The sequence below is a fragment of the Lissotriton vulgaris genome, chromosome 7 (genome assembly GCF_964263255.1).
Source record: "Lissotriton vulgaris chromosome 7, aLisVul1.2, whole genome shotgun sequence".
Taxonomy (NCBI): Eukaryota; Metazoa; Chordata; class Amphibia; order Caudata; family Salamandridae; genus Lissotriton; species Lissotriton vulgaris.
This window is the reverse complement of record NC_141695.1, coordinates 943823390-943847836: the sequence shown is the minus strand read 5'-3', so window position 1 is coordinate 943847836 and position 24447 is coordinate 943823390. Positions and strand designations below refer to the sequence as shown.

The following is a 24447-nucleotide window of genomic DNA, read 5'->3' as shown; positions in this document are numbered from 1 at the left end:
ACCCTGCATATAATTTGAATGGTTCAGAGGAGTCATCTCTGCCCATTCAGGTCAGCCTATTGTTTGCTCCTGGGAGGCATTTTACAACCTTTTCACATCCCTCCAACTTCTAATCAGTGGCTCGGAGAAGTTTTGAGAGTAAATGCAAATTAGCCTCCAGAAACATCAGGCAGGGAAAAGGTAACTTTCTAGAAGTTACTTTTCCTTCGTATTTTTTTAAAAATCCGACTTCACCATCGCATATGATCTTTAATAACAAAAACAAAAAGTTGCTTAATTAGGTTTCCAGCTAGTTCCATTCACAAGGTATAGGATTATTTTTTTTAAAAAAAATTCACATTTACATCAGGACTTCTAAACTGTACTCTGGCATTATATATAGGGCAGCTAATACTGCTAGAGTCAAAAAGAGCTTTTGGGTGCTAATCACTGTGAGGCTATGTTAGCATTAAATGCCTACATGTCCTATTTTAAATACCATGCACCCTGCCACGTGGACGACAAGCCTATGTAAGGATGACATATTAATATTTAAAAGAGAGGTTTTGACCTGTCAAAAGGGTTTTTATGGACAGGTTGAATTTCGTTTTTTACAATGCTACAGTTTGGCTACACTGGTAGGCCTCAAAACATCTGTGTACTGCCACTGAAGTGGATGACACATTAGGTGCTGCAGTCCACTGATAGTATTAACCTTCCAGACACTTTGTACCATATCCTACGGACTTATAGGTAAGTTAAATATGCCAATTAGGTGCATATATATTTCATCATGCTAAAAGGGGAGCACATGAACAGACAGAACACTCGTGAGCAGGGTTAAAGTAGACAAAAAAATATAAGGTCTAGCAAAAGGCGGACAATATGGGACAACCACACAGAATACGTGGGATTTTCCTACATACAGCAAATGATCTAGATATGAAGAACTGCTATTCAGAACAAGCATTTGCAATGCAATAGGTCTCGTATTAGGAAAGTTTGAGCTATTGGTATTGTAAATTACAAATTTTTTATTTAGGTTTTGTTTTTGAAAACAGCGAAATTAATAGCTTTGTCATTTACCATGCCAATAGTTATAACTTTCGCAAATGTGACAACTATAGCATTTGTAATGCAATATGTGTTGTATTTACGTGACTTACATGTATTGATATTACAAATAACAATGGTTTTTAATTTCTTAAAATAATTAATACTTAAATAAAAGCTATTGTAATTTATAATGGCAATAGTTTAAACTTTTGTAAATAACATTTGAGAAGATTATGTTCAGTGTATTTTATTGTGACAAAAATCCAAGAACATATGTCAAATATTAACATCTTTTTGTTACATTTGTAATAAAGCTTGAAACATCGAGATAACATATTTGAACCAGTTGTTGTTGAATGGTTGCACAGATTGATGCTGTGGTGGAGCTCAGTGATGTTGTGGTGCCACAGAGTGATGATGTGGTGGTGCTAAGTGATGCTGTATGCTTTGTTTTGCTATCCTATGTTTTGTTTTGTTATGCTATGCTGTTTTGTTATGCTATGCTATGTTTTGTTATGCTATGTTTTGCTATGCTATGCTATTTTTTTATGCTATGCTATGCTTTGTTATGCTATGCTATGTTTTGCTCTACTAAGCTTTGTTATGCTATGCTACGTTTTGTTGTGTTTTATTATGCTATGCTTTGTTTTGCTATGCTATGTTTTGTTATGCTATGTTTTGTTGTGTTGGTATGCTATGCTGTGTTTTGCTATGCTATTATGTTTTGTTATGTTTTGTTCAGCCATGCTATGTTTTGTTATGTTAAGCTATGCTGTTTTGTTGTGTTTTGTTATGCTATGTTTTGTTATGTTATGCTATGTTTTGTGTGCTATGCTATGTTTTGTTTTGCTATCCGAAGCTTTGTTTTGTTATGCTATGCTATGTTTAGTTTTGCTATCCTATGCTTTGTTTTGTTACGCTATGCTATGTTTTGATGTGTTTTGTTATGCTATGCTATGTTTTGTTGTGTTTTGCTAGGCTATGCTTTGTTATGCTATGCTATGCTATGTTTTGTTATGCTATGCTATGTTTTGCTCTGCTATGCTTTGTTCTGCTATGCTTTGTTATGCTATGTTTTGTTATGCTATGCTATGCTTTGTTGTGTTTTATTATGCTATGCTGTGTTTTGCTATGCTATTATATGTTTTGTTATGTTTTGTTAAGTCATGCTATGTTTTGTTGTGTTTTGTTATGCTATGCTATGTTTTGTTGTGTTTTGCTAGGCTATGCTTTGTTATGAGATGTTTTGTTATGCTATGCTTTGTTTTGGTATGCCATGTTTTGTTATGCTATGCTTTGTTATGCTATGTTTTGTTATGCTATGTTTTGTTATGCTATGCTTAGCTGTGTTTTGTTATGCTATGCTATGTTTTGATTTGTTTTGTTATGCTATGCTATGTTTTGTTGTGTTTTGCTAGGCTATGCTTTGTTATGCTATGCTATGCTATGTTTTGTTATGCTATGCTATGTTTTGCTCTGCTATGCTTTGTTCTGCTATGCTTTGTTATGCTAAGTTTTGTTATGCTATGCTATGCTTTGTTGTGTTTTATTATGCTATGCTGTGTTTTGCTATGCTATTATATGTTTTGTTATGTTTTGTTAAGTCATGCTATGTTTTGTTGTGTTTTGTTATGCTATGCTATGTTTTGTTGTGTTTTGCTAGGCTATGCTTTGTTATGAGATGTTTTGTTATGCTATGCTTTGTTTTGGTATGCCATGTTTTGTTATGCTATGCTTTGTTATGCTTTGTTTTGTTATGCTATGTTTTGTTATGCTATGCTTAGCTGTGTTTTGTTATGCTATGCTATGCTTTGTTGTGTTTTGGTATGCCCTGCTATGTTTTGTTATGTATGCTATGGTTTGTTATGCTATGCTATGCTATGTTTTGCTATGCTATGCTATGTTATGCTATGCTATGTTTTGTTATGCTATGCTTTGTTATGCTATGCTATGTTTTGCTCTGCTATGCTTTGTTATGCTATGCTAGGTTTCGTTGTGTTTTATTATGCTATGCTTTGTTTTGCTATGCTATGTTTTGTTATGCTATGCTATGCTATGTTTTGTTGTGTTGGTATGCTATGCTGTGTTTTGCTATACTATTATGTTTTGTTATGTTTTGTTCAGCCATGCTATGTTTTGTTTTGTTAAGCTATGCTGTTTTGTTGTGTTTTGTTATGCTATGTTTTGTTATGTTATGCTATGTTTTGTTATGCTATGCTATGTTTTGTTTTGCTATCCGAAGCTTTGTTTTGTTATGCTATGTTTAGTTTTGCTATCCAATGCTTTGTTTTGTTACGCTATGCTCTGTTTTGTTGTGTTTTGTTATGCTATGCTATGTTTTGTTGTGTTTTGCTAGGCTATGCTTTGTTATGCTATGCTATGTTTTGTTACGCTATGCTATGCTATGTTTTGCTCTGCTATGCTTTGTTCTGCTATGCTTTGTTCTGCTATGTTTTGTTATGCTATGCTATGCTTTGTTGTGTTTTATTATGCTATGCTTTGTTTTGCTATGCTATGTTTTGTTATGCTATGCTATGTTTTGCTGTGTTTGATATGCTATGCTGTGTTTTGCTATGCTATTATATGTTTTGTTATGTTTTGTTAAGCCATGCTATGTTTTGTTATGCTATGCTTTGTTATGCTATGTTTTGTTATGCTATGTTTTGTTATGCTATGCTAAGCTTTGTTTTTTATGCTATGCTATGCTTTGTTGTGTTTTGTTATGCTATGCTATGCTTTGTTGTGTTTTGTTATGCTATGCTAGGTTTTGTTATGTATGCTATGGTTTGTTGTGTTTTGCTATGTTTTGTTTTGCTATGTTTTGTTATGCTATGCTTTGTTATGCTATGTTGTGTTTTAATATGTTTTGTTTTGCTATGCTATGCTTTGTTATACTATTCTATGTTTTGTTTTGCTATGCTTTGTTTTGTTATACTATGTTTTGTTATGCTATGGTATGTTTTGTTGTGTTTTGTTATGCTATGCTTTGTTATGCTATGCTATGCTATGTTTTCCTATCCTATGCTATGTTTTGTTATGCTATGCTATGCTGGTGAGGGTGAATGAGGGTGAGTGAGGGTGGGTGGGTGAGGGTGGGTGAGTGAGTGTGGGTGAGTGAGTGAGTGAGGGTGGGTGAGTGAGGGTGGGTGAGTGAGTGAGTGAGGGTGGGTGAGTGAGGGTGGGTGAGTGAGTGAGGGTGGGGGAGTGAGGGTGAGTGTGTTAGAGCGAGTTACTAGTTACTAGGCTGGCTCACCAGTTGAGAAAGGTGCCCTAGTGACACAGTACGGAATAGAGTAGGCAGGTCAGATGCAGAAAATGGAGGCCTAGTGGGCACGTCTGGTCAGCCTCTCAGGACAGGACCTGCTAATGCATTTCACTCGAAGGAGAGGCAAGGACTCAGGTTAGTGTAGGCAGTGGGTTAGCAACGAGCAAGCATGTGTCTGCCAAGAAAATGGCAGTCAGTCACACTCAAATGCTCTAAGGCTGCGGGGGTTGAAACGATGAATAAGCACAGAGAACTGAGACACGCCTGGGGAACAGATTTAGGGCTCTATTGAAACGGGAGAAGAAAACGGAGTGGCAGAAGGAGGCGGTGGAAGGGAACAGCAGATCAACGCGGGAGAAGAGACGAGAAAAGGGAGTAAAGGAAGGAGGCGGGTGGAAGAGAGCAGCAGATCAGCACAGGAGAAGAGAAGAGAACAGGGAGTTAAAGAAGAGGTGGGGTGGAAGAGAGCAGCAGATCAGCACAGGAGAAGAGAACAGGAAGTTAAAGAAGGAGGTGGGGTGGAAGAGACAGCAGATTAACACAGGTGAAGAGAACATGGAGTTAAAGAAGGAGGTGGTGTGGAAGAGAGCAGCAGATCAGCACAGGAGAAGAGAATAGGGAATTAAGGAAGGAAGCGGGTGAAAAGGGAACAGCAGATCAACACAGGAGAAGAGGGCAGGGAGTTAGAACAGCAGGCTGGGAGGGAAGAGGGCTGCAGATTAGCAATTGGTGCCAATTTAGCTATGTCACTTAAAAGATTGGTTTGCACCTCTGCCATGATGTGCAGCCAGTAGTTTGTTTTCTTGCCGGGCTGTGTCTTCCATCCTTCTGAGGTTGGTATTTGAAGTATGATTAAAAGCTGGTAATAGCAGTAATGGCTATTTACAGCACTTACAATCTGCAAGCTAGATGGTTTAGGGTAAAAACTAACACAGAAGGTTCTGTGGGTCCATTTTACACCCGGTCAGTACCACATATGTAGACATGTAAATACTCAAGACAACAGTTTATGACGTAAAAGCAAAAAACAATTTCACTGGTCATGTTTTACAAAATTATATTCTCCTTGACATGTTAAAAACAGTCTTGTGAGTGAAGTCGGCGCCGTGTTCAAAAGTGCAAGTGTGGAAAAAAAGTGATACCCAAATGTATACACAATCATGGATCCATGCTAATTCTTTGTGTGTACTACGTAATAAAGCCGCAGTGACACTTCAAACCTTTCCTAAGATTTTGAGGCTTCATCACGTCCCAAATTGTGCCATCTATCTCATGTGCCTAAGGTAGCACAGAAAGGCCTGTTGGGCACTCGTTAGTGCATAATAGCCCAATCTATGTGTGTGATCTACCTCCAACTCCGTAATAGATACACTTCAGAAAGGAGGTGCCTTCAATGAATGCACTACACAGTAAAGAAAGCACATTGTCTATTTTCCATCTGGTATTAACCATAACATATTGAACTAAGGGACCCCAATTCCCGCCATTTTCAAAATCATGCAACCGAGCCTCATTTTGACCACTAAGTCCAAATTGCAACTGTGTGCACGCAGTCTGTGTATGATATGTACCACAGCAAGTCCAACCTATACTATACTAGTGTCTCTGTTGTGTTTATACTCTTGGTAACCAGGGCCATCCATGATTATGGAAGCAGCCAACTCAGCTACAAAATAACTTGAATTACAATTATACACTCAAATATTATATTATTGCCACCAAAATATCCAAAGCTGGTTTAGAAGTTCTGGATCTAAGTGCAATGAAATAAAACACCCATTTGCTTACACTTAAGCTATTGGCATTGTAAATGACAATGCCTATTTATTTATCTGTTTTAAAAACCAATATATAAATAAATAAATAGCATTGTCATTTATAATGCCAATGGCTCAAACTTTCACAAATGAGAGACCTCACTCCAAGCACACTGAAAGGGAGGGGTGGAGGAGGGGAATGCTGCAGGGGGGCAGACCTATGTGTTTAAGGGAGGTGCTCAGCTGTGCAAGCAGCGCTGACAAAGTGAATCCGATGAGCTGCAACTAAAGGGAGGGGCACGGATGCCAATGAAGTGCAAACACGGCATGGGGTGATTTGACAAAAAAGCATTTGGTTAAAGAGCAGTTATGGAGACAGCCACAAAGTGAGCTATACACATGCACGAGAGACAGAAAGCTTTGAGACAGACGTGGAAAAAATGTACATAGACTGGTGGAACAGAAAGAAAGTACTGCTTGTTGACTGGATGGAAAGTTTAAGTACAGGCAGAAAATAAACAAGCGTGAAAACCCACTAATCACTTGCAAGAACCAGAAGGATGGGAAAGAAATGTGAACGGAGGAACACCAGAGCATGTGATTCACTCATGAATATGAGGGTGAGAATGTCGTGGCAGTGGTGTTTGTCCACATCTGCTCGGGTCAAAATCGAAGTTATCTAAAATAAAACAAGCACGGATTCAGTCACCAGCCTCCTGTGCGGACCTGGAACTACAGCTGGGGCAGAGGGTCCGGGGTGGACGAGAGGGGTGAGCAGAGGCAGAGAGAGAGGCCACTGGAGACGGGTAGAGAGCAGCTGAGAGAGGCAGACAGTGGCAAAGACAGAGGGGCTAGCAGAGGCAGACTTGGTCACTGGAGACAGCTAGCAGGAGAGACAGAAAAGGGCGGCAGAGAGCGGGGCGAACAGCGGCAGAGAGACCACTGGAGACAGTCAGAGAGCAACCGGAACAGGCAAAGGGCATCCAAGAGAGAGGGGGTACCAGCAGCAGAAAGAGACCACTGGAGACAGTCCGCGAGCAGCTGAGACAGGTAAAAGGATGTTAGCGAGAGAGGGGCGACTAGAGACTGACAGAGGCCACTGGAGAAAGTCGGAGAGCAGCCTAGACAGACAGACGGCGGCAGAGAGAGAGGGGCGAGCAGCAACAGGGAGAAGTCACTGAAGACGACGAGCTAAGAGGCTTCAGCTTGATCAAAGATAAAATACAACAAGCTATATTAAAAGAAATTAAAATAACCACTAGAAAGACACCAATAAAAACGTCCAAGGTACATATGCTCATAATGGTTCGAGGAGGAGGGGATCCTCATCAATAAATAAAATTGTGAGGGAGGGTGTGATGTCGCAGCCAGAGCAGGAGACTTTGGAGTGTCCGATTCGAGTCTCGGCGTTGGCTCAGCAGCCAGTGATTCTTGGCACATGACTTAATTCCGCTGTGACTGAAAATTAATGAGCCCTTGTTTAATGTGACCAGTGCACGGGTAAAGCACTTAAACGCCTTCAGGGCGAGTTGGCGCTGCATACAACAATGATCAGAGCAGGGTGTGAAAGAGATTTAGTCAAGGGCAGGAGGCCCCTCGGTTGTGATAAAAAACAAGGAACGATACCAGTAAAAAAGAAAGCTTAGACAAAAGAGTGAGGAATGTATGGAGAAGAGGAAAGATAAACAAGCATATGGGATGTGTAGGATCAATTGACTGCTTTTTTTATTTAATGCGATTTCATAAAGCGCGAACTTTACCCAAATGTGTCAGAGCGCTTTACATAAGAACTAGTTGCAAAACATAAGGACTAAAGATTACATACGTTACATAAAAGATACAAGCAGAAACCAGACCGAAGCAGGGTAGAGAGAGCAAAAAAGAAACGCAAAAGAAGCTCTCGGCATTGCACCCTTTGAAGTAGCCAGGCTGAAAAAAATGCAATTAGGACAGCCGGAGGCAGTGAATAAGTGACGGCGGGGGCGGGGAGAGAGGAACAGATGGCTGTGAAGGGAGAAAGGCTGCTGGCAGGGGGAAGGCTCGTGCATGAGAGCAGGTCACGTGATTGGGATTCACGTGAACTTTTGAAAATCTGCATCGTAAAAAGTCAGCTTTGTGGATGGATGGCAAAAGGTCTCTCTACGAGACCTAAAAAGGAACACCACTTCAGCAGATATTTCAGTCAAATGTGCACACGATGGTCCAAACACAGTAAGCTGTAGCTAGATTAATTAACTACTTCAAAGCTAATAATCCTGCAAAAATCAGGGATTTGTATTAAAAGAATAAGCTACTGCAAGTTCAGTTAAACTGCCATCCACTATACTCACCATCCTTCCCTTGTGCTATACAGCAAGGGACATATTCCATCAACCTTATTAAGAAACTAAAATTCAGGGAGATTATAGTCCAATCAAGGAGGCTTGCGTTCTCTATATTTTTTAAGGAGGTTTTATTTCTGGTAGAATTGGATTCAGTATCAGGGAGACATTTTCAATTTCAGAGGCACGGTTTATTTGTGATGCATTTCAGGGTATTTGTTGGGTAATGGCTACATAAAGGCACATGAAGTCCTGGTCCTAGGGGAACAGGCTAATGCTATCAATGCAAGTCCAATTCTGATTTGGAAGCCTGGACGAATAAGAGACTATGTCACTTTATAGTAACAGACATACAGAAAGAAAGAAGACAGCAATGGCAGACGTACTATCTTTACTGAATAGAGGAGCCCCTTTCCAACACACAGGAGGATTTCAAAGCCTTAATTAGCTTAGATGGGCCAGGAAGTTAATTTAGAGTCTTTAGAAGCCTCATCAGAAGTATGTATTGGCCTAATTGAGCACAACCGAGTATTAGATCCACAGCTGACATGCACCCTAAACGAGAAAAACCACATGAGGCATGAATATACAGCTGCTTTGCCAATCACAATCACATGAGTAACAACACAACACTTTCATCCAAAAAGAAATGTAAAGAAATTTTGCTGAGAAGTCCTGATACAATGTGAGTGTCACTCTGTTGAAAGGAGGGGGTGACTTGAGGGCTATACCTCTAGAGGACTATGTAGGTGTATTTTTAAGGATGGAGTGGGGGAAGGTGTGAAGGAGACTATGATGTGCTGATCTTAGTGAAACATCTATTGGGAGAGGGTGTCATAGCTAGTTGTTGCAAGATGCCAGAAGAGACATAACAGAAAACAGCCTTTCAGAGGATACCACTTAGAGGCAACAAACAAAACACATCTGGATATCACCACAAGTAACCCTTGCATTTACATTGGCTAGACTTCCCTGGCATGTTAGGTATTTGTTTGAAACAGTGCTCTACAAAGGTAGTCAATCCAACTATTATGGCAGAAACTGATGAGTCATGACGGCCAGATCTTGTGATCTGCTTTCTTGCAGTTATCCCAAACATTCTAGAGCACAACTAGAAGCATTCTCCATTCAGCAGCTGCTAATTGCCTCAAATATGTCCCAATGCAGGCTTCAGCCCTCACCAGGCTACAACTACTGGCAAGTACTATGGGCATGCCTTCGGGACCCTATAGTGAGTACCTCCCTGATACTAACTTTCTGTGGTACCCAGCACTTACCAGAATGACTATTCTGTTTTGGCTCTCAATCCCCTCCTGTGCCTTCAACTGTGGGCCTACAAGATAATGTGCCTAATAAGGAGGGGTTTGAATAGCTGGTCTCATTGTGACCCTGAGGCAGTGTCCTGCCTCCCACAAGCGAAATATAAAGACCCCTATCATTCTCACTCCCAAAGCCCTCCACTGATATTGTGGTAAGAGAAAGGACGAGATAGTACCTGACTCACCATCGGCTCCTTTTGGCATTAACCAGTATTTCTGCATCAGGGTACTATGGTTTCTAACTGTGGGAGGCTCTGTTTCCTCTAACTGTCAAGCATACGCAGCAGAGACGTCACCGATTCTCTCTCCTCATCTCTTTTGCCCTCTCACCTCAAACCATCATGTATCCATTCCGGACGGTCTGAAGGCAAAGACTGCTAATAATAAAGCAGCTCCATTTCCAATGAACTGCTGTTATTTTAGGAAAGACTATTCCACCTGCAATGCTCCTCACTTATTCTATGTAGCTAGTCCCATTCTTTCCTTTTCTTAATCCCTACTTTCCAACTATCCCATCCTGCCATTATTCTGGCATTATGTTTTCAAGAATTTTGACATATCCTTGAGAGATGTCAACTGAAATTGTTGGATACATTTCAGAGTTGTCTGTCTGCAACTGTTGAACATGTTTGAGACGTGCCAGTCTGTGGCTGTTTAATAAAAACCATTGCCACATATTGGGCACATTAACGTTCCCAACCAGCAGAAACTCACTGCCCACATCCCGAGAGAGCAGAGAAAACATGACAAGTTTGATCTTGCTGCATGCCCATGCAAACACAATATAAGACAAAAGCCATATGATTGGCAACAGGACATCCCCTAACAGCACACGCCAACAAATCTTGTCATGCACTAGACAACTCTTTTCCCAGTGGAATGAGAGAAACAGCAAAGATATGTTGCTCACTTACACAGACATAAACACACACCACAATCAGTACAAACTGAAGCATAATAAGGTCACTATGAAAGTTTGGATGTAAAATCTCCCCTGCATGTCAAGAGAGGGTTTGCGTCCCCGCCTTGAGTTGGCCACAGTGAGTTCCTGCACATTTTTTAAATTTTTGTCCCCAGTGCACACAGCAGTCATGCATGTATTGAGGAGCGTCTTCTGGTACACAGAAAGCAACTCAGAGGTGGGCTCTGTGTTTTTGAAGGGCACTGCATGTGCACAGCTCCTTTAATGAGCATGACTAACATTACCTCGCTGAAGTGGAGGTCTGGAAGTGATGCAGCAATAGATTACAGTGGCAGGACATGCCTGCTGACCGGTCGATGTCCGGGAAGAGTTGCCTATTGGCCTCCCCTGTTAAAATTAGTTCTCGACCCCCTGCAAGCGATTCATTTGCTCGACCCACGTGGGACGTAGACGGCACACGTCTGTTTATCCTATATAAGTAGCAGGATAAAGTGGAGTATATGTGATGGTCCTAACTGTGGAAGCCCCAGAATTCATCTTGATTTCTGTACATGAATAGACCCTGAAATGGAGGCTGGAGAGAGCAATGTGAACAGCAGGGCTTCTCCAAATTCTACGGTGTAGAGACTAGAAATCAGAGTGTCCCTTTGAAGGGTAGACATTCCGTGGCCCTTCCTCATATGAGCCTAACCCAACAGATTGAAAGGAAGTTTTCTGTCTTTTTGTCTTTATTTTGTGTCTCCCCTGACAAGAGAGCTCCAAGCTCTCCCATTTTTCATCAAGCACTAGAAGATAAAGTGTGGGTCGACCAATCTGGCAGGAATAGGCAAAAGTAAGCACCTGTTAAACCGGTTGCAGAGCTGGATCTGTGGAATACAGACACTCTGGCTGCAAACTTGGAATAAGTGTTGGGCAGAAAACAACATTCTTTGTGCCAAGATCTCTCATGAATGAGTAACCCTCACCAAAGGGGATGGGGAAAGACCTAAGAAGCTCCAAGGTTGGGGTCAGTGACTGGCAAGAAACTTTGAAGTTCACCTTTCTATTAGGAAGAGCTGCCTAGTAATCATCTTTAAGGAAGGGGTTCACTAACTGCTGGAGAGGGAACTGGAGGTTTCCCTGCAAAGAGACAAGGCTTTTTAGAAGATGAGGGTATTGAAGAGCTAGGCAGGTGGAGCAGCACACAGGCCCACTGTAGCTCAAGGAAGGATCTGACCTGCCAGGCAGTGCGGTTAAGTGCCTGGCACTCTAGTACCCTGCACTGTGGCCCAGAATCAGTAAGAAGTAGCTGTGAAGGTTTGGCGTTTAGGAAAATCTTAAACGCAATTGCCGGTGCCATAAAGCTCCAAACTACAGTCGATGGTTCTTAATTTCAGATGCTTGGCCAGGATCACTGCCACAACCTGGAGTGGGCTCTTCTCTTCTTTGGGAGGTAGGCTCAAATTTTAAACCGAAAGATGATCCGCAATGAATACATACTTCCCTGCATCAAGCACACTCTCTGCAGAGCTGTGCCAGAGCAGCCATGCATCTTCATAACTGAAAAGGAGCTCATGCACAAAGCCACTACCTAAAAGTTAATTTGCAGGAGCCAGCAGGTCCAGGGTGAAGTCAGAGCTGCAGTGAGAGTTCATACATCAGACGGAGTATACCTCTCTCTCCTCTGGCAGGCCATGTTCAGCAGAGTAACACTGTGTAGCTTTGTTTCAGGGTACCATGAGTAATACATTAATTACTAATATAGAACTATAGTTATACTGCACTGGTATCTTTGTCAGATCCACCAGCTTGAATCATTCCCTGCTGTCAGCCCTGTGACTCCCAAAAATGCTTCAAAAAGGGGTATTTCATTATCTCAGAAATATACAGCCCTCACAAAAAGATATCTAATTACAATGAGACTGGTCAGTGAGAACGCCTAGAACTCTACAGAGAGTGCTAGGAAGGCACACAAATGGCAGAGATACTCTATTCAAATGCTAGCAACATAACATTCAATGGCCACTGAAAACCAGTGACAAAGACTTTCAATGAAGGAAATTTCCTTTTGAGCACACTACTTTGGGAACTGTTTGCCTGTGTCGAGTCACAGAACAAAAAAAAGTTTATACAAGGACTGCAGTGTTAACATCTGAGAGCTCTTGTGATGTCCAGTGTTGTATCAGAGGTAGGATTTAGGAAATATTTGCAAGACGGTGTCCCAGGTTTATATCAAAATCTGAATGAACCTTTGACAAAAATGAGGAGAAAGTCCCATAAGTGGCAACGTCTGCACAAAATATTGCAAAGGCTCTGGTAATTAAACATGAGTGATTGCAGCAGACATTCTCATTAATGAGGTAAGTACCACCTTAATGTCAGTAGATGCAATTGGGGCAATGGCTCTAGATTATGAATCTCACACAAGATCAGGGTCTACAAGTTCAGATATATCTAAAATAGGCTGAACAGCAGTATAACAGAGCACCAGAGTTCCTATAGGTGGATTTTGCTGCCGAATGGATCCCTCAAATCATTACTTGGATACTCAAATTGACCAGACAAAGAATAGAGTGCAGGGTACCCGAAAGTGGATTTATATTCTATCACATGGCATGGAAGCACATCATGGCCACATTAAGACATTTAAAGTAGCACAAGCATAAACAAAAAGTCGTGGCTATCTCCAGGAGATCCAATACCCAAAACATGTTGCATTGCGCTCCTGTATTTTGTGAAGTCATTACGTTATGAGGGACATAGTAGATGTGAAAACTTGTTAAGTGCAAAGGGCTGCCCTTGCCCTTTAAGCTTTTGAGCACATCACAATTAATGCTTGGAGATGAACAAGTCCACCGGGCCCTAGCAGATCTCAAAGAAGATATTACACTTTGTTGCATACAAGCAGGGCAGGTTATTCCCAGTGACCACCTACTTGAAGGCTTTGAATTACTACTGAAGGACTGTTGAACGACCTTCAACACATATCAAGCGCACAAATCCACAGAAAACAAGGCTAATTGAAGAGAGTGTATCGATAGCAAAGATGCAAGAATAGATTACTTGATTTAGCCGTTAACCTAGTTCATAGCTAGAAATGGTGGGTATGATGTACAAATACAACATGACTGTGCTCTAATTGAAAAGGATTCTTAACATAATAATATAGAAAGCATTCATATAGTCATGTAGTCCAGTGCATTTAGGATTTTCCATGATGAACAAGAAGAATCATTTAAGTATAAAGTCAAGTGGCTATCTGCCCTTAAAACCATTATTGAGGGGTTATACAGCACCGCAAATGAAACCACAGAGTTTTTGCAAGTCAGTATTGGAGGTTCAGGAGGAACAGGCATATTCCAGTGGATCTTATGGTGAAGAAGGCCAATATAAAACCACTACTGCTGGTAAGCATACTTCAACTTTGGCAATAGGAGAGCACAATATGGTTTTATTAATCTACCATCGGATACATGACCATGTTTTGACAGGCTTAGCACAAGATATCTTGATTAACTTTTTAAGAAAATTAATCAAACATAAAAACAGTTAATTGGAACATAGCAGACTTTAAGCTTGTTTTCAATTAGGAGCAGGGAGAGACATCTGAATTTATGAAGAGGTATGATATCTTTACACTGCTGGAAATGTGGACAGAACCAATAACGAATTTAAAAAAACATACAATTTTCCAATCATTTGCTCAAGCTGCAAAGATGGGGACATTATGAACCGAATTTATGACTCCGGATGAAAGAATCCTACTGGCAGTAAAATAAAAAGTACGTAAAAAGACACAAGATGGCTGCCTGGCTGTAATGCTTAAGCACCGGCTGCTCACAAATGCCGGGTTTTGCAACCATCCCCATCCAGGCCAATCGGGGACGGCAGTAAACATGCCTTGATTGGTGGCGGTCCTGATTACAACTTCTGGTTGAGGCGTGATGGTGCTGAGAAGAATTCGGCAAGGTAGCTGGCTGGAGCACCACAGTACGTTCCTTGGAGGATCCGCAGCAATGTGGGCCATGGGTGAGCCTGAGGCTGCCGAGCCTCGCTGGGTTGCCCGGCCAACTGCACCCTTGATGATCGGGCAGGGGCTGAAATGCTGAGACTACCTACAATGCAGCTGAGGACAGTGATGGTGGGCCCCTGAAGCCAGGACCTGGGTGCATGCGGTGAGCGGAGGGGGGCCAATGCAGCTCATTGGTTGCAGGGAGTCCACTGCACTTGCTGTTGGGCCTAGTGGGGGCGGACTGCATGGCTCTCGTGCCACACATTATTGCTGCCGAGGTCCACTGGATTCTAAGGGGTTGGTCCCCTGCGGCTGAGGGACGGCCCGTGGGTCCACCCTAGAATAACTCATCTGCTTGCTCACCGGGGCTGTGTCTGTCCGAGCGTGCTGCGGCATCCTGCCTATCCCTGAAAGATTGCTTTGGTAACCTGTCTGGACTCTCTGTCAACTGGGCCAAGTCGGAACACTTTCCTCTCACAGAAGCTACAACAAGATGTGTACTGATAACCCCCTCTCCTGGTGCAAGGACTCTACTAAATATTTAGGCATCACTCTGCAGAAGCAGAAGGAAGTGGTAATTTGCTTGAATTATGGACCGGCCATTAACAAGCTGACCATGCAAATTGAGCGTTGGATCAAATGACAGTTGTCTATGGCAAGCCGTATTGCCATTAATTAAAAAAATAATCCTCCCCCGTTTTTATACATCTGTTCATGAATATACTGATTCCCTAAACTAATACTTTTTTTGCCACTATGAAGAGCCCTATGCTTTGTCTGATTTGGGCGGGACACAGACCTCGCATTAAATGGGACACATTTATGCTCCCTTTTGAGTGGGGAGTCTTTGGCATGCTGGACTTGCAGGTTTATTTCCTGGCAGTGCAGTGCCAATTTGCATGCCATTGGTCCCAGTTACCAGACACAAAACCGGAGAGGGACCAGGTGGGGTGCAACCTGCTGTCCTCTTTTCTCCCACTGGGCATACCAAGAGACCCCTCTGATATCCAGAAATTATCCAACATTAGCTGGGCATGGGGGCAAACAATGCCTAGGTAGGGGCTTGCTTTTTTCTCTCGTCCTCCCACTGGTGCATAACCCTTAGGTATCCCTCATGGAAAAGAAACTGGTACAGCGTACATTACTATCCCATCCCATAACTTACACACAGCTAAGGGCCTCTTCTCAGACGGCCGTGTTATCATGCACTCAGACACTGTCAATTTTGGGGACGCCACACATATGGACCAATTTATACTCCAACGACTTCATAACACTCTGTGTGCTAGGTTACCCTCGTATCAACTGGAGCCAGAAGTCTTCCCCCATTGACTTTAGTGATCACCGCTTGAGAGGGGGCGCACATGGTCTCCAGGCTATGCCAGCACTGCATTGCCTTAAAGCCAGAATGCGATAGAAAAGTCAGGGCGGAATGGGAGCACGATCTATTCCAGGTCATCTACTGCCCGAGAGGACCTGGCGCTATAGCTGCACCCAAAGAAAGCTTATCTTCCATAGCCATAGACACAAGCTTCTGCATTATACAGGTCTCCACCACACATAAACCACACCTCTTGGCCTAGCTAGAATTGACCCTACGTGACAACACCACTGTCCAAATTGCCATGGGGATAATGTCGATTTCATACATCAGGTCTGGACCTGCACCCGTATACAAAAATACTGGAAGAAAATTCTCACTCATATATTATCCAACATGACGGGTATCGTCCTCATGCCCGACCCCTCAATGGCCTAACAGGGCTACGTCAAGACCATCCTACCACACATGCCTAGATTCATTTCCACTGCGCTATAGCTTGCGAAACAAGGTCTGGAGCTACGCTATGGTAGCAGGCATTGGCCCACTAATGCTGACTGGCTGCAGGATACGATCTATTGTGACACAACTAGGGAAGTATACACTGCACTACAATCCTCCAAATCGCGGCCTAAAGATACATGCCAGCCACTGCGCAATTATTTGTTATTTGTAGACATTAGACTCTGATGTAATGGATTGAGCTGATGGAGGGCCTTCCCCCTAGAGATTGTATCCCTTAGTCTAGCATGTGCTCTGTTTTTGGACCCATTATATGAACGACGATGCACCAACACCCCGAGCAACTGTCTGGGTAACATGCATCTCTTACGTAATCAGCTGACTACCCCTACGTACACTTTTATTGTAATCACGCATTATCTATGGTTGACTAGGAACATGCTATCATTATTAGACATATGTCTGTTAGTTCTATAGAGGTATTTTGTATATTGTTATTTTGAAAATGAAAAATCCAGTAAAAATAAATAAATTGAACATAGAATTATTTTGCAATACAGTACCAACTGAATAATTATCTAATACTTTTCTTAACAATGAAAAACAGGTTGAAAAATTGCTGCAGTCCATATCTTTCAAGTAGGGCTACTGTACTCTTATTTGACCTGGGTGGGGGTTTATATGCAAACAGAACGGCTAACTATGAGCTCAGGTGAAAGATCTAAAATTATTCCTTTCTTGCCATAGTGACAGAACAGGTATATGAGGTGCTCAACTACTTTAAAAAAAAAAATGTAAAAGCTGAATTGCAGATTTAGAGGCGACGGCCACTGTGTGAGTAGAAAGTATTATTTTTGATTGCTGCTAATCTTCCCCCGTTTCCAAACCTTAAATTATACGTTTGGGGGTACCCATATGTTGAGAAGTACATAGTGGCGGCTGCCACTGTGTGATATATGACAAAGTGGAGGTTGCCACTGTGAAATTATAGTTAAGACTACGTTTCCACAATAACGTTGGTGCTGTTTGACGAATCTTAATAAAACTCCCCCGCACCCCAATAAAATGGTTCATCCACCTCAGGTCCTTCCGGGAAAGTTTTGGGGTGACCCGTCAAACGAGGCAAAGAAATAGAGGTAGGGTGGTCTCAAAATTCATTCATATGCATCTTCACATGGGACCTTTAAACACCACTGCAGCCAGAACGGCTGAATGGGATTACACCAATCTGGCAAAAAGGTAGATCTTGCTTTTTGTGATTTGGTATTAATTTGTTCAGTTTTTGCCACAGGACATTTGCGGAGTATAGCGAGCTCAAAGCAAGCAATCTCATTAGATAGCTGCTACATACAGAAAATGTTGCAGTTGCTCTTTTATGACTCTGGGACTCAGTAACCATGTCCCCCTAGCTGGTGTCGGGGAGGGGAGGGACCGGGGGGATGGGGTTTGTTACAGTATTGTGACGTCTAGCGCGGTCCCGGTGTATTTTCACAGAGGGAATGTGGGCTGCCAAAAAGATAAAATATATATATATATATATATATATATATTCCACTGCTTTGGTCATCTAACCTTCTTATGGATACAATTCACTTCTGTCTCAACAAGAATGGAGGGAGAGGGTTCAGCGATGAGAGCACTGAGAAACCCACTGCCAGAATCGCCTATGCTCTTGTGACTCCTCAGAAATTGGGGGGAAAAAGTAACATTCAGCTATTCTCTGAGATGAGCTAGTAAGGAGGCTTGACCTTATTTTTACCTAAATTTTTCTGTATTAGTTGAGGTAGTACCATACCATGAGACTTGCAAAATAAGAAAATGGAAGAGCAGAAAATTTGAGTGGAATCAAAAATTGGACTGCCAAAACACATTTGCAAACAGTTGACTCACCATTCATTTGAACGTATTCTCCTATCCGGTCAGCAACGTCAGGAGGGAGACCTTTTTCCCCTACCATTTCATTCTTTACATCCTGCCAAGGAGTCTAAAAAACAAGTGAACAGCTTTATTAATGAGTGGCACAATCTGATAAAACCCAGAACTATATATTCAAATATTACATACTTCATACTTTACCTACTCGGGAATGGTTTCAAGCAAATCAACTATTTAGGCACTACCACATGCCCTCCCACCCGAACACCTGATTGCACAACAGTGAAAAATACCTCTGTTCCAAATATACTTGTGTAAAAGGTTATTTCCTTGAAACCTCAATTTTATGGCAAAGCTCTCTATTGAAGATCTGTAAACAAAAAACGCCTTACCTCATTCCAAACATTCAACCTTTATAGACCAGACCGGATGCTCTGATGTGTCATCTAGATCATCCTAAACGTGTTGAATTGCACTATTCTCGTAGGTCAAGGATGTAATGTTGAACAATAGATACAGGTACCCACACCTCCCCGAAAAAGTGTGTGGAGATAGAGAGAGTGCCTCACGGATGTAACACCCGAGGGGGTGCCTAGTTTAATAATGTCCAGTGTACCCACTTCTCATCATCGGTCACTCTCTCTGTGTGTGGTGTCTGAAGGTAACCAAGTAGCAACAATAAACTGTGTGCATAATCATAATAGTGATAAAGAAATGTGTCTAATACCAGGGTGCAGAAAATTGTTACAGTGCACCAATCACCCCGTTGAGCCGCGTCCCTCCGACGCGGCTCAACGGGCTTGTGTTGTTGTACCAAGCTACCGAGGGACAAGTGATCGGATGAAACGAGGTCCAATATATGGTTGCCGGTACGTCTGGGGGTGGCAACCTAAAGGTTATATACACGCATGAGTGTGGTGATTATGAACCAAGAAACCCAAGTTTGCCCTGATGAATTTGCTGAGCTATGAGCAATGAAACATGTCAGCACTTTGAAATTCCTTGGTATATGAGAATCCAATTTTAATTTGGACAGGCTTGCAGCACCAGAATAAAAGAGAGTGAGCTAGCAACCCTGACCTATTATACATTTTTAACCAGTTTTGGTTGCACGCTTTACACTTAATAGATAATTATTTTGGAGTGATTCAGACACCACACACAGAGAGAGTGACCGATGATGAGAAGTGGGTACACTGGACATTATTAAACCAGGAACCCCCTCGGGTGTTACGTCCGTGAGGCACTCTCTCTATCTCCACACACTTTTTCGGGGAGGTGTGGGTACCTGTATCTATTGTTCAACATTACATCCTTGACTTACGAGAATAGTGCAATTCAACACGTTTAGGATGATCTAGATGACACATCAGAGCATCCGGTCTGGCCTATAAAGGTTGGATGTTTGGAATGAGGTAAGGCGGTTTTTGTTTACAGTGGCTTGAGTGGGGGGAGGCCTTACCTTTCCTTCCCCCTTTACTCCTTATTGATGAATCTCTCTATTGATGATCCCCATACTTTCACAAACAGGAGAAAGATCATGGAACACTACCAGTTTGTCCTTAAGAAATTAGGGGGGCTGGTAATTTACCCTTAATTATGGAGCAGTAAAGGGTCTACAAAAACCAATGCATATACATGCCATTTAATTAAAGGAGAAAGATTTCCTTGTTAAATACTCCCCTTTTTTCACTCAGGAACACTGAAGACATTAGGGTAAATAGTTCCCACAGAAAAATATCCTAATACTTTACAGGGTCATCCACTAAAGCCTCATCAAATTATGTGGAGTGGCAGGGTTTTGCAGCTGTACTAGACTCAAGTCACTGAATCGGTGACGCGGATAACTGGGTTCCGATTGACCCGGATAATCTGACCCTGCCTCATCAGCCTTCGTCCACTCCCTAAGGAAGGCAGAAAAATTAATCGTAGATTTGCTCTCTTAGGTCTGGTGCAAGCCAGATACCGTAGAGCAATTCACTGAGTGTGGGCAAAGCCCTGACTCATGACAGATGATAAATAGATGAACTAGAGTGGGTGGTCGTAGGAGGGTTGTGCTTCCAAGGCGTCTGCAAGGACAACCACGCGGAGAGAGACCTTGCGAGATGGGACAAGATGTTGGATCGAGTAGGAAGGGACCATGAGGCAGACAGAGGACTCCGCTGAGGACACCCCACCTCCAAGTTACCATAGATTCTCCTCCTCCACATGACTGAATCGAAGACCAACTGATGCAGTGGGAGGTCTGTGCCCTCACACCAGCTCCCTCCACCTACACCCAAGCCAAGGGTACAGTTAGCAGTGATTATGGGTCATGTGGACGTGAGTTGGAGGGGTCGAGATGTTGGATCTCCGCCCTGCTTTGCCGTGGTTGGAACTGGAGGTGTCTGTGTGCTTTCCCCCTCCTCTTGCCCATATTCTTGGAGCCTCCCACTAGGCTGTACAAAGTACTTCTGTTTGGATATCCCTGAAGTGTGGTCACTGTATCCTGTATCCCCACTGTTCCATGATTGAATGCTCCAAATAATGTGCTACCTGCAATCATCATTGTACGCTGAACAAAGAGCTATTGTGCTACTCCAATAGTTTTCTTTTTGTTTATTGTAAAAAAATGTTAACAAAGACATATTTGTAAAAAAAAGCCTCATCAAAGAACCACTGCTCCTTTACAGGCACTAGAAATTTACATCACTTTGACAATAATTAGAATCAGCCCACTTTTAGTTGTTTATAACAAACTGCCAGAGAAAATAATCAAATGGTATACACTATACAACATAAAATGGACATTATGTGAAAATAGAAAGGAGATTTACACAATCAAAAGAGTAAAAGTATACAGCAAGATCTCTTTGGCCTTAAAAAGCCAAAGAAGCAATTTAAATTTGCTTATGACTTAGCACATCCAAACCTCCCAGTAAAAATTACAATTATAGCAGACCGCTGTGAGAAGTTGGCCTGGCATATGCTGTCCACTATTCTAGTGGGCACCTCGCACCAGTCCAAACCAACCTTATTGAAGGTAGGTTAAAGACAACCTTTGTAGAAAGCTATCCTAGTGGTAGCTGTGGAGAGCAACCTTCAGGCTAAGTCTTGGAGGAATGTAAAGCAGCTTGTTTTACCAGTCTATAATCTCGTGAATGACCAAATGAAAGGAGAACCACACCAGGTATATATATAAAATATATGTATTTATTCTAAACACATCCCACTAGCCTCTTTACGAGCCTAGAGGCAAAAGTACATTCAGTAAACTTAATAGCACATAGTACATTAGCACAATATAAGTTGAGCCCTAGGGGCGTACCACACCATATATTAAGAAAGTGGTATAAGAACGACAACTTGCATAGATACAAGGCCTCGAGCCTGCAGAACTACTGGGGCCACCAGGAACCACCCAAGGTAGTGACACAGGGACCCTCGGGGGACGGGTGCAGTGTCTAAACACAGCAGCAAATCACCATTAACTTCTACGGGGAAAGTCGCAGTTGGAAATTTAAACATAAAGGACATTTAGGAGAGGACTTTGAGCAAACCCCTTTAGACTTAAGGGGGCCCTAGAGCCAACACCCACGGGAGCACCGGAGTACTCAAGTTACTTCACCCAGGGAAGCCGGGTGCATAGGTGTCTTTTGGTGTCTGGTTTTGTCGTCGTTTTCAATTAGGCTCTGTTTCAAAGTGCTGCTGCCGAAGAAGTGGAAAGTGTCCGGTGCCATCCAAGCCTGGATCAAAGAGGAGAAGAACCTGAAAGCATAGGGGATAGAGTCTAGGTCACTAGCCAGTGACCAGGGGCACGATAGTGGAATGCCCACAGATGTCGGGTGATTTCAGGTGAAAGAGGTGAAGCTTGATTCTTCAGCCACGAGGACCAGGAAGCGTCGACGACGACTAGGAGCTGGAGTCGAGCGGTCCCACTAAGGATGTCGAGTGCTGCAGCAGTGTCGGTGCCCGGATTGGACCCAACAAGCCTTGGCAACAGCAACCCATGCAGGAACCAAAGAAATGCTTCGGAGCATACCAGCAAGCTCTGAGGGACTCACCACTCAGTGGGGAGTCAGGGCACATCTGGAGCAACCAGGGGAGCCCAAGGAAAATCAGAGTTGCTTTCACAGGGACCCACCAGTCGACGGACCAGAGATCGGGAAGGAGCCTCGAGTGGGAATGCAAGAAGCGTGCTCACGGAACACTCATAGAATGTATGCCCACAATCTTTGGTGCATATGGTGCTCGGGGCTTGGGTTACAAGTAACCCAAAGCACAACTTCAGGAGACGTCAAGAAGTCAATGTACTAGCAAATGTGCACGCTGTCCAGGAGTTCCGGTTCCACGTCACTCACGAGGGCTACGGGTCTCAGCTTTGGTGGGGACTCGGGTCGGCCTCTGAGAAGTCTGGAAATCCTCTTCCTGTGTTGTAAATACTTCGGAGTCCGGCGGGAGCTTCGGAAATGAAGACTGGCAAGATGCTTTGTTGGTGCCTGCTTGAGCAGGGGAGTCACTCCTTGACCCCAAGGGAGATTCTTCCATCCTCTAGTCTTTAGTAGAGCGTCAAAGTTCCAGGAATCAGTTTCAGAGTTTCGTCCAGGTGTAATCTAAAGTCCTGTTGCCGGGGGTTCCATACTTATACTAAAAAAAGGGGTTGGACATACTCTGGGGACCCACCTATGGTAGGGTCTGGAAAGAGGGGTGGATACACCTATTTTCTTTGTCCAGATTCGCGCCAGAGCAGGGGCTGGTAGCCCCTGCAACCGGTTTGAACTGGGCTATGTACAGGGACACCAAATGTTCCCCCAGTGCTGACTTCAAAGCACTCTGAGTGCACGCACCCAGCCCTAATACACTAACGCCTGTCTGGGAGGTGATTACACCTCCCTGTTACAGGAAACCTATTGTCCAGGCCTCCCCTGCTGGAATTTCGGTCAGCAGCAGGAGGCCAGACTCGTGTCTGTGGCTGCAGCATCCATTTTGTGATACCAGGGCTCTTTTAAACTATTACCGGTTAGACCAGTGTGTGCATGTCTCTCCCTCTAGAAGAGTGGAATTCTACTCCCGCCGCCAGGACTGGTGGAGTGGGGGGGGTAGGATTCCAAAGTGTTTGACACCAAACACAACATGTTTCCATGCAGCCATCCCAAAGTTAGCATTTACAGCGAGGTTATAATGCACTTAAGAGTATATGGCCTGGCTGCATTACAGAACAGCCTCAGAGAATAGGCTCCAAAAGCTGCAGATGGGCCCAGCTCATGCATGGGCACCCTCTCACACAAAACCAAGCACTCTGCCTTCAGGATTGATAAGGCTTGCCATAGGAGTGACTGATAGGTTTGTATGGGTCAGTGATTAAAGGTAGATATAGGTAACCTATATCTTAGTAAGGGATGCATGTACCACCTTACCCAGGCTGCAGTAGCAGTCCTGTGTTGTCATTATGGAAAGCTTCCCGGGGTGGCATAATACATGCTTCAGCCCCCGGTAGGCCTTTGGGGTACCTATGCCCTTAGTACCATATACTAGGGACTCACAAGGGTACCCCAGTAACCAAACTGGAGTGTACCTAAAGTACATGCAATCAATTTAGAGAGGAAGCAGCTAGGCTGGGGTCTTGGATAGAAGGGCCCCAGCCAGACTAAAGTCGAAAAACAGTGAAACACCAGCAAAAAGTTGGGGTAACCATAGTCAGCAGTTCCTACTCTACTAAACCGACTATGAAAAATGACTTGTGATTTCCATTGTCATAGCTAGAGAGTCAGAAAAAATTCTACTTCCAATAAAATTCACAGGTTCATTTAGATCATTATCAGTACAAACGAGTGTGAGAAGTTGGCCTGATATGTGATGTCCACTATTCTAGTGGGCACCCTGTATCAGTCCAAACAACCCTCATGGTGATGGTTGTAAAGTCAACCTTATAGACCAGCTATCCTAGTGGTAGCATGGACAAAGCAGTCTTAGGCTAAAACTTCAGAGAGCATGTAAAGCCAGCTGTTTTACCATATGTAACCCCTTTAATACCAAATGAAAGGACACCACACAGGTTATATATAAAATATATGTGTATTTATTACTAACACAACCCCTCTGAACTCTTTATGAGGTCAGAGGCACAAGCACATAACAAGATACTTAATTATCATACAATAAGTTTCACGATATACAGTAGAGCCCTAGGGGCACGTAAA

General features: G+C 43.0%; 1 protein-coding gene across 1 annotated transcript in view; it reads right to left on the bottom strand.

Annotated features, from left to right (window-relative positions):
• The window catches only part of LOC147702787 (histidine--tRNA ligase, cytoplasmic-like), a 224313-nt gene that overhangs the window by 98150 nt on the left and 101716 nt on the right, over window positions 1-24447 (bottom strand). Inside the window, exon 8 of the mRNA XM_086931378.1 lies at window positions 18284-18377. Coding sequence (XP_086787504.1) covers window positions 18284-18377 — 94 coding nt within the window. The remainder of the gene's footprint in view (window positions 1-18283; window positions 18378-24447) is intronic.